Raw genomic sequence first — 14,781 nt, 5'->3', positions numbered from 1 at the left:
AATACAATATAATCTTTCACAGTTTCAAAATTCTACTAAAGCCTATATGTCAAACATTACCCGAACTGATCTAGGCCAAGCACTTTGGAAATGATTCTATTAACCAGTGACAGCTCCTGAATAACTGGTCTGTCATTACACTCTAAATTTGATATAGATGAGACTACTAATCCAGAATAAAATGTGTTGTGAAAATGTGTTCATGAATGACATACTAATGTGTATCAATGTAGGATCACTGCTTTATAAATGATAAATTAACTAATGCTTTATAGTGTGTAGTTATTAGTGTTACTAAAAGATTGCTTATAGATTTATAGAATATATTATTGTTTTACTGTTTAAAATCATGACACCCTCAGCTGTCTTATTATGAAGAATTTTAACAATTGAGTCATAAAAATATAAACTTTTCACAACATGACATATATATCGCTTAAAACTAGAAAGTACAAGCTTGAAATGACACCTTGAGCAAAATAAAAGCGATTTCTATTTCTTTGGGAAAAGAGCAGTCAAACTTCACATTTTACAGTCAGTTTAGAGAATTTGTTACAAAAAATATAGCAACATACAAACAAAAAAACAACATTTAGTGAAACGTACAATATGTATATAATTATGTTTGTCTTGTTTAAATTAGTGGTGGTAGCTGACCAGTTAGCAAACAAGCAAGCTAACATTAGCCGGCAGCACAATATCACAATATATTTAATAGTTAGTCACTAATAATAATTAATAATGGGTAGGCTCAGCGTTATTAACCTTGGTCTTAACAATCATACTAACGATAACTTTACGAGCGTGTTGAACAATGTTGTAACCTTACCATGTTAAGGTACGGTCCAGCCACCAAGCGCAAACCTGACCCACTTGTGAACGTAGTAAACTGGACCATATTGATATATCGAATCAATAAATCAGGGCTTTGCTGTATTACTTTGTTGTAAAGTGGCATGTAGGCAATGAAAAAAATGATGCTGTGTGGCAATTGAAAAGCTGTATTACTGTTACCAAGTATAATTCTGAGACATTGTATGATAATAAATAACTCTCTTCTTTTGACAGAAGTTAGAGTAACTACAGTGGTCAGGTAACATGACACCTGACAGGCAACCAAACGGCACACTGTGTCATTGGTTTAAATTACAGATTTCTCTGGGTTTGAACATTGTTGGAAACATTTGGGACGATGTGAGTACACAACTCAATATATGCAAAACATATAGAATATAGGTATAGTTATTAGGTAGGTTGACAGCTATAGAAATATTACATATCATATCTTTAAATGACAGCTCGTTAGAGGCGGTTTGAGGCGCTTCACACTTGTGTGTATGTGTGAGCATGTCTGGGCGCATGGCAGTAGCATGGAAACATGAAAACGTGGAACTGTGTTTATTGATTTGGGCATTCCATCAATAAGCAAGCAGAATATATTTGATATTGAATTAGTGACACAGAGCTCTAGAGTTGTAAGAACGATGCACTGATTTTTGACATGGTTAAAGTGTGTAGGGTAATAGCTTTGAAAAGTATATCATTGCTCCATGCGCTTGTGCCACGGAGCAAAAACCCAAAAACTGTTCTCATGATGAGACACTGGCCACACTCAGATGACACAGAGCTGGATCAGTATCTCCAACTGCTCAGAGTTCTTTATATTTTAATAAGAAAAACACATTTCATACAGTTTCCTGGATGTGCTTCTCCTCTGCCATTGTCGTCTGGTGTGTGGCGCAGGTCTACTGCACACACACCGAGTAATCTATTTTAATACCACCAATTTAAACTGTAACGGAATACAGTGACTTATAGTCCATATTTTAAATACGTAATGTCGTTCCTTCTTTCAGCAGCTCTTACAGGTCATCAGAGCATTGTTGGGAGAATGTGGGACAGTCTCTGAGGTTTTTGTCCCGAGTCTGATCTGGAAAATGTCCTATAGGGGAGACAGTGACTTTAGGCAGCCTCATCAGAAATGTATATATGGATCCAATCCTGCCAAAACCACACATCTCACGCTTTACTCTCCATTGGCAATCCTCTACAGTATACTCCCTGGTGACCTGACGGCTGAGTGTGAACACAGAGTCTCCCCTGACCACAGCAGTGAGCAGAGAGCCTTTACTGTTCCCGTACTGGCCACACACGGCTGTCCACTGGCCTGAACTTAGGTTGTAGCAGTCCATCACACACAGTAAGAAGTCATCACTGGGCCCATTGCGCATCACATACAGATTGTCCTTATGGGCTACCATATAAAGACCATAGCTGTGTGCACGGATGAGCGTGGTGACCAAAAGCCACTTGTCCCTTTTAGACACATACTCGTGTATATCTGTGGCCCCCTTACCTTTCCAGAGACAAATGAAAATCCTGTTCATGGCTACAGCCGACACCACTGAGGCTGCAGAGGATGGGAGGGGGGAGACAAAACCCCAGCTTCCATTAGACACCCTGTATCTTTCCACAGATGACAGGGCCTTTCTGTTGTACTCACCTCCGAGAGCGTAGAGGCAGCCCTTGTGACCTAACAGAGTGAAGTTGTAGCGCAGCTGCTGGGAGCCGCAGATGGTGGACCATGTGTTGGTTGCAGGGTTGTAACAGAAACCCATCTCTACTACCTTCTTGCTTACATCATACACTCCTCCGATAATGTAAAGGTTGTTGTCCAGAACGGCCACACCTGCCATGGTGGTGCTGGTGCTGGCAGGTAGATGTGTCAGGAACTTCCACTGTCCACTGTTTTCGTCCAGGTAGCAGACGCTCCTCTGGACGTCCTGCAGCAGCTCAGTGGTCGGCGAGTGGCTGCACACTGCCATGTAGCTGCTCGGGAGAAGGGAATCTATGTACTCTAGCAGCTTGCTAGGTAAGGTGAGGACATCCTCCTTCAGGTCATTGTACATATCTCTGATGAATAAGGCGGAGCTGTGGGAGAGCTCCCACACACCGTAGGTGGCAGCTGTGTGGTACATGAGTAGGCAGTTTTCAGAATTGATGGTATTGATCAAGTGCTCGGTGAGTGCCGGCACCTGCAGAAAAGCCGTACACTGAATTGCTTCCACAATCTGGTCGCTGCTGAGCACAGGTCGCTCCCCGCCCAGGATCCGCAGTAGGACAACAAAGCCCAGAAGCCCTACACACTGCAGCTGGATCTCTCCCTGTTGGCAATCTCTCATTCCTGACTGGAACAATGCTCTAAAGTACTCACAGTTCTCAGCCAAAAGGCTTTTCTCTACAATGAACAAGCTGTCGTCAATGTTGACCCTCAGGCTTTCCACTGACTTATAGTGTCCTGGCTGTGGACAGCTGTTGGACTCCATCACTTCCCTGCTGAGGATCTTCATGGCATCCCAGCTGAACTGCTCACTCACAACAAGAAAGCTGTTACCCAGATCAGAATACTGCACATCGGGGTGGTATACCACATACTGTCAATGAGACTAAGTAGCTCCTGTCCAGAGCAGATGCTAGCTGACAGCACAGCTCTGAGAACACACTCTATACATAGTAGGCGGACGTGTGGCACAGTTCAAATACATTATGATGACATGCAGCCAGAAGAGAAAGAGGAGCCGGATAATGTCTGGGAGCTGTGAATGTGCTGAGGATTCATATTGCTCTTTGTTTGTGGATCAGCTGAAGATTTGTCCTTGAGTGGCAGGAGCGGTCAAAGTGTAACAATAGTTTTTTAGCCTAGGTCACAAAGTGTCCGTGCCACTATTTTAGCACTCATTGAAAGGTTGAGTGCAAAATAAATAATAATAATAATAATACTCTTTATTTATAGACCATATTTTAAAATCCAAGATACAACGTTCTTTACAAAAGCAGCAAAATAGAAAAGCTAAGTCATTAAAACATCAGGTTAAAAAAAAACGATAATAACAATTTGGTGTATAAGCATAGACTGATCCTATTAATGGACAGAGAATCAGGTTAGGCAAAGTGCTGCAAATGCGACAGTACCATAGACCGTCAATATATTTACAGTCTATGGGCAGTACCGTAGGCCTGCATTCTATCTGAAATCCAGCAGGGGGCAACACGCAGGTTGCAAAAGGAGGTCGGTTTCTATAGAAATCTATGGCGAAATGACCCACTTCTTACTCAGTTTACTACTCAGTAAATATCTTCATTAAGAGTTTATGGTCTCAATCGCTAGTTTTAAGTCTTCTGCAACACAGAATATGATGTGACTGACAGTTCTCGGCCTGTCAATCATGACAGAGTGTTTAGCGAAGCTTACCCATAGCACGTGATCTTCATTTTGGGGGTTGACCATCTTTTCGTCGTAGTGGCTGTGGCACTTTGGTCACCTAATAGTTCAGTATATTATGTACATATATATAGATATATAAATGAATAACATCAGTATAAAGTAGGTGTGCACAACGGTCTCGCCGCTGATCTGTTTACAACCATATGTGATGTTATTGCTAATCGATATACATGCAATGGTAATGATAGCTTAAAATCAAAGCCTGTTATAGCTAACGTTATTGTGCACATTCATAAACCCTATACGCACAGGATTAGAATCATTCTTTCTTCCAATCAGTTGTGTCTGCTAATTTATTTGAGGACCTTCAGTCAGCACATTAGTCTGTTTTAAGATGAGTCACATACATGTTACAATCTAGATTTACTAATATTGTTTATTACCAAAATGTACACGTCACAAAAAATGTGTTGCGTACAATAAACATTGTCTGAGATAAAGGATCCAGTCATCAAATTCAGACTGCTGTGGAAAAACACATTGTAATGGTGAGAGAAGTATCATATTTAAGATATAGAGAAGAAGGATAAATGAACAGCACTCCCGATTACACACAGTTATTTGAAAATGCATTATTACCTTGGCTAAGTTATACAAAACAAGTCTGATAAAAGTTTAATGTTGTACAATAGATAGCAAAAGAAAAGTAACTATTACTATTGCTTACTTCTGGGGCATTGGGTGGGTGCACATGCCACCGTGGCTCTTAGCACTCCTATTTCTGAAAGAAAGAGAAAGAATCATCAATTTCCATTTGAGCCCCTCAAAGTTAAATATATATGCACACTAACATTAAGTGACAAGCTAACATTACAGACAATTTACATGGTAACTTCAGATACATTTACTTTACAATGTGACTCCTCTTATATGTTATATAACTATGGGACAAAGATATATTCCAAACCTAGCAAAGCTAAATCTTTTTTTTAAATGTATTTTTATGTTTCAATAATCGCCGCTAGATTTTTTTTATTATCATCTTTAAATGTTACAAATCCTATTAAAACTAAATCTTACCTCAAATTATGTAGTCTAGCTTTCATCATCAGTTGCATCCAGGTTGGCAGTAAAAGTGTGTATCGTAACATGAATAGTAAGGGTGAAGCAGCGTTGCTAACTCTCAGCTAACGTCACAGTCAGATCCCGCCCATAGACTGTATATCCCGCCCACCAGTCTGTGGCTCCTCCCTCACTCCGCCCTCTCGTCTAAAACCATCGCATTAGCAACCGGGATGGCTGTTAGGGATGCGCGAGTACAGCATTATCTTTATCTGTATCTGTATCTGTTTACCACATGAATTATCTGTATGTGTATCTGTACTCGGACTGAGCGGGGCCTAACCCGGAAGTGGGTCGGGTTGTCTTGAAATGGGCGGGACTTTAACCGGTACGTTGTATTAAGCATACAATTGATATGGTTTGATCAGAAATTGTTTTATTTATTGCTGACTCAAGTAGAAGTAAAGATAATTGTACTCTGGTAAAAGTAGAAGTACTGATTTAACGTCTTTACTCAAGATAAGTAACAAAGTACAAGCTTAGAAATTTACTTAAAGTATAAAAATAGAAGTAAACTTATGAATGACAAAGCTACCTGGACCAGACAGATGTTACTTGCTAGCTCTGCTATGGCTGTTTGTGTGGTAATAAAATAAATAAATAACATTGTAAAGGCTACCATACATAATGCATAGGAATCATATATGCTAGTAAATACAGTGGTGTGAAAAAGTGTTTGCCCCCTTCCTCATTTCCTGTTCCTTTGCATGTTTGTCACACTTAAGTGTTTCGGAACATCAAACCAATTTAAGCAATAGTCAAGGACAACACAAGTAAACACAAAATGCAATTTGTAAATGAAGATGTTTATTATTAAAGGTGAAAAAAAATCCAAACCATCATGGCCCTGTGTGAAAAAGTGATTGCCCCCCTTGTTAAAACATACTATAACTGATTGTCCACACCTGAGTTCAATTTCTCTAGCCACACCCAGGCCTGATTATTGCCACACCTGTTCACAATCAAGGCATCACTTAAATAGGAGCTGCTTGACACAGTAAGGTCCACCAGAAGATCCTTAAAAGCTACACATCAATGCCGAGAACCAAAGAAATTCAGGAACAATTGAGAAAGAATGTAATTGAGCTCTATCAGTCTGGAAAGGGTTATAAACCCATTTCCAAAGCATTGGGAATCCAGCGAACCACAGTGAGAGCCATTATCCACAAATGTCGAAGACATGGAACAGTGGTGAACCTTCCCAGGAGTGGCCGGCCGCCCAAAATTACCCCAAGAGCACAGCGACGACTCATCCAAGAGGTCACAAAAGACCCCACAACAACGTCCAAAGAACTGCAGGCCTCACTTGCCTCAGTTAAGGTCAGCGTTCATGCCTCCACCATCAGGAAAAGACTGGGCAAAAATGGCCTGTATGGCAGAGTTCCAAGGAGAAAACCACTGCTGAGCAAAAAGAACATCAAAGCTCGTCACATCAAACACATCTTGATGATCCCCAAGACTTTTGGGACAACATTCTGTGGACCGATGAGACAAAAGTGGAACTCTTTGGAAGGTGTGTGTCCAAGTATATCTGGCGTAGAAGGAACACTGCATTTCATAAAATGAACATTATACCAACAGTAAATTATGGTGGTGGTTGTGTGATGGTCTGGGGTTGTTTTGCTGCTTCAGGACCTGGAAGACTTGCCGGGATAAAATGAACTATGAATTCTGCTGTCTACCAAGGGATCCTGAAGGAGAATGTCCGACCATCTGTCCGTGTACTAAAGCTGAAACGAACTCGGGTTCTGCAGCAGGACAATGATCCTAAACACACCAGCAAGTCCCCCACCGAATGGCTAAAGAAAAACAAAATGAAGACTTTGGAGTGGCCTAGCCAAAGTCCTGACCTGAATCCTATTGAGATGTTGTGGTATGACTTTAAAAAGGCCGTTCAAAAACCCTCTAATGTAACTGAATTAGGACAATTCTGCAAAGATGAGTGGGCCAAAATTCCTCCAGGATGCTGTAAAAGCCTAATTGCACGTTATCGCAAACGCTTGGTTGCAGTTGTTGCTGCTAAGGGTGGCCCAACCAGTTATTAGGTTTAGGGGGCAATCACTTTTTCACACAGGGCCATAATGGTTTGGATTTTTTTTCACCTTTAATAATAAACACCTTCATTTACAAATTGCATTTTGTGTTTACTTGTGTTGACCTTGACTATTGTTTAAATTGGTTTGATGTTCCGAAACACTTAAGTGTGACAAACATGCAAAGGAACAGGAAATGAGGAAGGGTGCAAACACTTTTTCACACCACTGTAATAATAAACCCACTATTAATTACATTATCTTAATGAGCAAGGACGTTCAACAATCGCCATTATATCGAATCAACAGCCAGGTGTAACCTAGGTAACAGGTCCAACCTAGCTAACATGTGTAACCTAGGTAACAGGGGAAGAACACAAACAAGCAAACTTTTAAATGTGCCAGAACTACAGACCAATATAACAGGCTGACAACATCAGTTATATGACATACAGTTCTCAAATATGCACACGATCTCAACAGATTATCCTCTGAAAAGCTAGTCTCTTTTTCTTTTCTCTCATTTTTTTTCTCCTTGTGCCGTGCACGCCCGCTTGCAGTGTGAGGCGCACGTCCGCGCTATTCCCTGACATGCACTCACAATTACAGCTGATAGACGACCTTTAGTACAAAAAAAAAACAGATGTAAGGAGTAGAAAGTACCGATATTCGTGTTAAAATGTAAGGAGTAGAAGTAAAAAATTGCCCAAAAATAAATAAAGTAAAAATATCAAAAAAATCTACTTGTGTACAGTAACGAAGTATTTGTTATACTTCCCATCTCTTCCAAGCACCATGTCTGAACAAACCCCACGTTTACCAGAAACCTGCTGGTTACTAAGTAAGTACTACAAACCGAAGTAAAATACCTACCTGAAGAAACCCTTAACGTTAACGGAAAAGACCCGCAGACCTGAGTGGCTAAGGGAGAGGGAGAGAGAGAGAGAGCTGTTCTCAGTGTGAGTGAGCAGAGTGTGTATCTGTGTAGGGGAGGGGGGCTGTGACTAGCCAATCACACTCTGCTACCCAAGTTGGATTTTTATTCAATCCGAGCACAGATATTGACTTGTATTTCTAGTATAATACGTGTATTCGGCAAAAGTGCTTTATCCGTACCGGATACTCATTTCAGCGTATGCGGCTTGTCGCTAATGGCTATGCCCATAAGCAAAATTGATGACTCATATTAGATCTCCAGAAACCAATGGGTGACATCACACATGTTCTGTCCATTATTATACACAGTCTATGATAAAAAGCAATCAAGTTTAAGAAAAAGTAACAATGGGGAAAGCAAACATTTTTTTCTAAAAAAAAAAAATGTTTTCCCATTCAAAAAAAATCAGGGAAGTTCACCTGGTGGGGGTGCCCATAAACAGCTCAGTCCTCGACACAGCGACCGCAGGGTCGGTTCCGACCTACAGCCCTTTGCTGCTCGTCATTGCCCCTCTCACTCCTCTTTCAGGTTTAAATCTGTCTTGTCCAAAAGAAAAGGTCTATAATTTCACAAAAAAAGTGATCAGTAAAATTTTAAAGGGCTACTTCACTGATTAGCATTAAGCTTTGTATCAGTAGATAACCCGTAGTATTTTCAAATGACCATGCTTCCTTCTCTCATGGCCCCCTGAGACTAGATTTTTCTATTTTGTGTCTGGAAAAAAGCCTCCGATGATGCAAAAATCGTCATTTAGCGTCATTGGAGGCATTTTTGCCTAGAGGCAATGGACTACGGCCAGCTATTTCCGCATGTTTTCAACCCACCCACAGGGGGTTGGACTCTTTACCCAAAGCGAGCCTACGCGAGTCAAATTTTAGCCATCTTGGAGCTAAACTGAAGCTCTCTCTTTCCAGCAGCAAACCTTTACAACAATGATGTGCATTCAAACTACCAAACATGTGTACCACTGGGATACATTGGTACAGATTGGAAAATATGCAGGAAACTTTATTACAGACGGAATACTCAACACACTACGTAAGCTTCGCCTGCTACGGACTCCAACACTTTAGGCAGCAGTGTCTTCCAATGCCGCTAGCCGGGTAAGGGGACATCGACGAAGGCAGGACTTTCAGTTACGTGGAAAGCTAACGCTAGACGGCCACCGGTTCAATCCATCTTGACTGAAAGTGTCCGATCGTTAGACAACAAACTTCAACGAAACATCTAACACAAGTTCAGAAACTGCTGTGCTTTTGTTTTGGTAGAAACATGGCTGAACAACAGTGTAGTGGACTTGACTTGACTTTGCTATCTAGCTACCAGGCCTGCTAGGCTTCTGAGCAGATGCTGCTCTGTTGGGTAAGACTCGTGGAGATGGGCTGTGATAACACTGACACGGATTGGTGCAGAAATGGGGTGATTTATCTAATAATTTAGCTTAATAACTTAATAATATTAATGTATACCTTATTATACTTATAGACAGGCCTGAAATCCACACACCTACATTATGGATAAATGTCAGAGTGATGTCAGGCGCCCTGAGCAGTTGGGGGTTCGGTGCCTTGTGCAAGATCGCTTCAGCAGTGCCCAGGAGGTAACTGGTACCAGCTACCAGTCCACACTCTGTACTTTGATCTGTATGGGGACTTGAACCAGCAATCTACTCCCTATGGACTGAGCTACTGCCATGAGAGATGGTGTGCAGAAGTTCTGTTCTGCCGTATGCAGATGGATGTCTCCAGTACCCAGAGGTCTGTTTACCTGCTGGATGACTCTCTTCAGAAGGTTTGAAAAGCAGCAACTTCCCTTTTTAGCGTTGATCTTAGCCAAACGCCATAGCAACAGCACCGGGGGTTTGATCCCCATGATCTGATCCCAAACACCCCGACTTAATGAAATAAAAAAAATTAGTTATTTGAAAAACTGCCTTTTTAAAATGAAAATCTATTGTATACCCCCGCCCCCCTCTGTTAAAGATGGGTTGGGGCTTGCACTAGGGAACAAAAGGAGACACAGCAGCTGGCCTTATATGCAGAATCCCAGCCAACCTCGTTTGAGCTCAGGGATTGGCTGGTGCTTCAGTAAAGTTACAGTTCAGATTTGACAAGCTTGGTTTGACGTATTCCTCCTGAAATGGAGAGGTCAATGCATGAGTGGCCCACCCATGAACTGAGCAGAAGACTTACCACAGCACATGATTTGGCACTATTAAACCACTTGGATCTGGAGAGGACTTTTCAGCCACCCTTGTCTGTACGAACATGGTTTATTGATTAAAGTAGTAATTGGGGGGAAATAAGTGGCGTTACATGAAGGACTTTGTTGGACCATCATCATGTCGCTGATGTTTGGGAAGGTGAAGCCGTGTACCAGTGCTTCAGCAGCTGACAGAGGTCCAGCCCAGTGTAACGTGGTGCTGCTCGGTGTGACAGGCTCCGGGAAATCAGGTCTGCCTTTAACTTTGATAAATAAACAGAAATGTCTAAAACATCAACAGGAAAAATACTGTTTTTTAGCTACCAATTCAGCTCACTAAGTATGAACTATATTCAGTCCAGCTACAGTTTAAAGGTAAAGCTAAGGTTTCTTGAAATGTTTGAATATAGAGTTAAAGGCAGACCAGACTGGACTTGACTCAACCTGTAGCTGGACTGAATAAAGCTCATCCTTAGTGAGCTGAATTATTAGCTAAAAAACTGTATTTTTCCTGTTGACGTTTTAGACATTTCTGTTTATTTATCACAGTCATCATTTTTGATAAAGTAAGCAGATGACTTCATTCACACAATCCAGTAACATTACTTATTTCTGTTAAAAATACATTATTAAAAGGTTTTGTGAGAATTTACACCCTTTTTTTTCAGTAAAAACTAGACTTTATTTTCTAGCGGTTTGAGTGGAAGCTGTTGTCAAAGGTCAGACACAGAAAGCCCTGACCCTCTGTGTGCTGTTTATTTTCAGTCAACACAGCCCACAGTTTCAATTGAATGTGAATGTAGGTTCTCCCAGGGCCCTCAGCGACCCCGGGCCCCTGAGGCTTCAAATTAATGTTGCTTGTCTTTGTTTTACAGCACTGACTGTCAAATTCCTCACAAAAAGGTTCATCGGTGAATATGACCCCCATCTGGGTGAGATCTCGCTGCTTACATGTAAACATGATAATACAAAACTCCAGTATTGTACCGCAGTACAATGTTGAGGCAGTTGTACTTTACCTGCAAAAGCACGAGGGGAGGCCCAAATCCAAAAATGGCAATAAAGCTCTATAGTGACTACCCACGTTTTTAACGACCCTGGTTCTGGTAGTGTTTTCCCATTTCAATTGTTTCATTAACGTTTCAAAATGTTTTGATAGAAAGAGTTTTAAGTCCGGAACCAAGCCAGCCGGCTAAAAGAGGAATCGTGACCATAAAACATTTGATTTGGCGCAAAAGTCATGGGGTAAGTTAAACATTTTCATGATAACAGCAAATTGGACTAATCAGAGATCCGTGGAAAGTGTAGTACTTCAGTGAAAAAAATTTAATGTAATGTTATTTAATGCAAAGGCAACGTAGCCCAGTGTTGTTGACATTAAATTTTTTTCACTTTAGTATTTCTCATTTGTTCTGCACCTGCTAGAAGGTTGGATGTGCACACAATTACTTAGTTATAAGTTTAGTACTTCTCCATAAGATCCCGAATACAACTTTTTTTTCTTAAAACCAGGTTGATTTCATACAAACTTCTGCTTCTGCTTCTACAGGAGCAATTACTTTAGTTTCCAAACCTCACAGCTCGAGGTCGTCTACCTCGTATGGTTTAGACTTCATGGCTGATAATCTAAACCCTTGTGGGGAAAATAAACAGAATTTATTCATCCAGAACCACACTTTAAACAATCTCCTGTACCAGAACTTGTTTTCTTTTTGATGATAGTACGTACTGCAGACAACCATAAAATACCTCAGCCCATAAAATAGATTAAAAACAGTTTTAATGAAGGAGAGTCTTCCCCTTCTACAAAGACCAAACAACAACTAATTCTCAACAAAAACAAAAACATGCAATACAACACACAAAGAAACCGGGATATATAAAACACAAAGGCACACAAAACGTGCTTTATATATACTGTATATTGAAAATCAAGCAAGTAAAAAGACAAACACAAATAGAAAAACCAACTGTTATAAATGTATTTCAGCCGCATGTAGCCACATATATAACTCACCAACCCACGCGTATCTACTCAGGCCTTCATCAGGCCGCTGATGGAGGCATCTAGCAACATATGGGCCACACCAAACAAATACTAATATATATATATATATATATATATATATATATATATATATATATATATATATATATATATATGTGTGTGTGTGTGTGTGTGTGTGTGTGTGTGTGTGTGTGTGTGTGTGTGTGTGTACTTGTAGAATTTGCCCCCACAGCTGCCTGAGAAGTCTTTTTAGACGCTGATGAAGGCCTGAGCCTGCCTTCTTGTTTCCTGTTTGTAGCACTGACGAGCAGCTGTGGGATCAGCCATGCAGCGCTCCTTCGTCCACTGAAGATACAAATACTCTGCTTGGAATAATAATTAGTGTCTCATGTGGGGTTTCTACAATAAGTTACAAAAGTTAAAGGACCTAGTTATAAATGAAATATTGATTAGTACAGTTTAACATCTGGACATTATTTTGTGCGCTGGTTGCTTCCCCGTCTACAGCACCCTGTAGTGCAGGATCAGTCTGAAGACAGTTGTGATGTCAGGTGAAACCTCCAGCTGCTGAATGTGAACACTAACATATTTGTGCAACACACTTTGGAGTAGAGACAGAAACACACTGAGATTTATGTGCAAAAACAGTCTCTTCTCTGTGTGATTGGCTGCCTTGTAGAGGATATCTACTCATCGGAAGAGATTGTGGACCAGCAGCCAGTCACAGTGAGAGTGATGGACACCTATGATCAGGTATGTATTAAAGTAAAAAAAAGAAATACAAATCAAATCACAGATTCACCCCAATATCTACTCTGCTACATAGTATTTTTACATTAGAGACCACAAATAGGTTGCCAAGTTGGCTTAGCAGGTAGAGCAGGCAATCACATATAGAGGTTTACCCCTCGACTCAGCAGGCCATGGTTCAACTCTGACCCGTGGCCCTTTGCTGCATATCATTCCCCTTCTCCCTCGTCTTTCATTTCTTCATCCTTCCTTTCAAAAGTACAGGCTAAAAAACACCCCAAAAATCTTTTTTTTAAAAGACCACAAATAGCATATATGTTATCTTCCAAAACAAAAACAATAGTTACAATAATACAATTTTTAAAAGTATTGGTGTATTAATAATAGTCCACCCATGTCAGTACACCTAGCCTGTTATTCCTGTGTACTAACCTTCACTTACCTTCATTAATCTTCACTAACCTCTAACAGTCATCATGACAATACAACAGCAGAACATTGGTCCCTAAAGAGATTAATGTCCTGACTTCTGTTTGATCGTTTGGACTTAAGCAAGGTGTTTTTTCGTGCATCATAGATCATAGATGGTGTAATAAAAACCTTGAGGAGAACCAGAGCTCAGAAGCAGTTGTAAGCCAGGCCTGCCTCCTGCTGGTGAAACACACACACGGCTGTCTCACAGACACTGGCCTGCACTCCAGTTTCACTGAGGCAGGGACAGCACATGCAAACCTTTCAGAGAGGACTGTTAAACAGTAGCCTGAGTTTCATGCTATTTAACAAGCACCGCCACGTTATTTGAAGTTTCCTTCCACATTATGTTGTCACAGTTTACACGTACTGTATGTGACCCAGAAGCATGCTGGGACTGTGTGCGTCACACATAATAATATATTTAAATATACTTTTCACCTTGAAGTTCATATTCATCTTTCTTTCAATATTAAGAGCACTACATGCTGTATAACACACAGCTCCCTTCTTCTCTTCACTTACACTGCAAACACCCAAAATGCCATCCAAATGTGCAGAGGAACGCTCCAGTTGGTGCAGTCAAAGCAAGCCAGCAACTCCAGCTTTGATTCCATTGTCCATTTCTATCCAGTCTTTGCCAAAACTTTAGAGGTTTTTAGTTTTTGCCTGTAGTTTGGGATGAGATGGTGTAGTGAGTATTATGGTGGTATGTAAACACCAATCATAACAAAACGAGGGGAACTCCCACAGAGAATAGAAGGGCTTACAGTTTATAAAGAGAGTCTCTAAATTAAGGTTGCACATCTTGTTCAGCACTTTAGCATCTGTGCACCAACCTTCTTTTAAGTAGAAGCAGATTTCTCTTATTCCTCCATGAGACAAAAGCTCATGCCCAATGGATCCTGGGACATTCAGGCACACACTGAGGAATTATTTTCTTTAACTGGGTACATTGTTATATTTCGTATAGGCTTCGCCCTCTAAGGGCTACGCTATTGGGTTTATCCCTTCGCGCATGCGCAGTCGTGAA

At 40.8% G+C, this 14,781-nt stretch overlaps 2 protein-coding genes across 2 annotated transcripts in view; one reads left to right on the top strand and one right to left on the bottom strand.

Annotated features, from left to right (window-relative positions):
- Positions 1 to 1,781: 1,781 nt before the first annotated feature.
- Positions 1,782 to 3,626, bottom strand: kbtbd13 (kelch repeat and BTB (POZ) domain containing 13). The gene has a single exon (XM_034879432.1). It carries the CDS (start codon positions 3,348 to 3,350, stop codon positions 1,863 to 1,865), a length of 1,488 nt encoding a protein of 495 aa, XP_034735323.1. The 5' UTR covers positions 3,351 to 3,626; the 3' UTR covers positions 1,782 to 1,862.
- Positions 3,627 to 10,322: 6,696 nt separating this feature from the next.
- Positions 10,323 to 14,781, top strand: part of rasl12 (RAS-like, family 12) — a 6,793-nt gene continuing 2,334 nt past the window's right edge. The window contains exons 1-4 of the mRNA XM_034877076.1: positions 10,323 to 10,770; positions 11,395 to 11,451; positions 13,207 to 13,280; positions 14,017 to 14,037. Of these exons, the coding sequence (XP_034732967.1) occupies positions 10,659 to 10,770; positions 11,395 to 11,451; positions 13,207 to 13,280; positions 14,017 to 14,037 (264 nt within the window). The 5' untranslated portion in view covers positions 10,323 to 10,658. The remainder of the gene's footprint in view (positions 10,771 to 11,394; positions 11,452 to 13,206; positions 13,281 to 14,016; positions 14,038 to 14,781) is intronic.

Source organism: Etheostoma cragini, chromosome 1 (assembly GCF_013103735.1).
Source record: "Etheostoma cragini isolate CJK2018 chromosome 1, CSU_Ecrag_1.0, whole genome shotgun sequence".
NCBI lineage: Eukaryota > Metazoa > Chordata > Actinopteri > Perciformes > Percidae > Etheostoma > Etheostoma cragini.
This window is presented reverse-complemented; position numbering and strand designations above follow the sequence as displayed.

Coding starts and splice junctions, on each gene's coding strand:
- kbtbd13 (XM_034879432.1), bottom strand. CDS start 3,350: ATGAAGATCCTCAGCAGGGAAGTGATGGAGTCCAACAGCTGTCCACAG.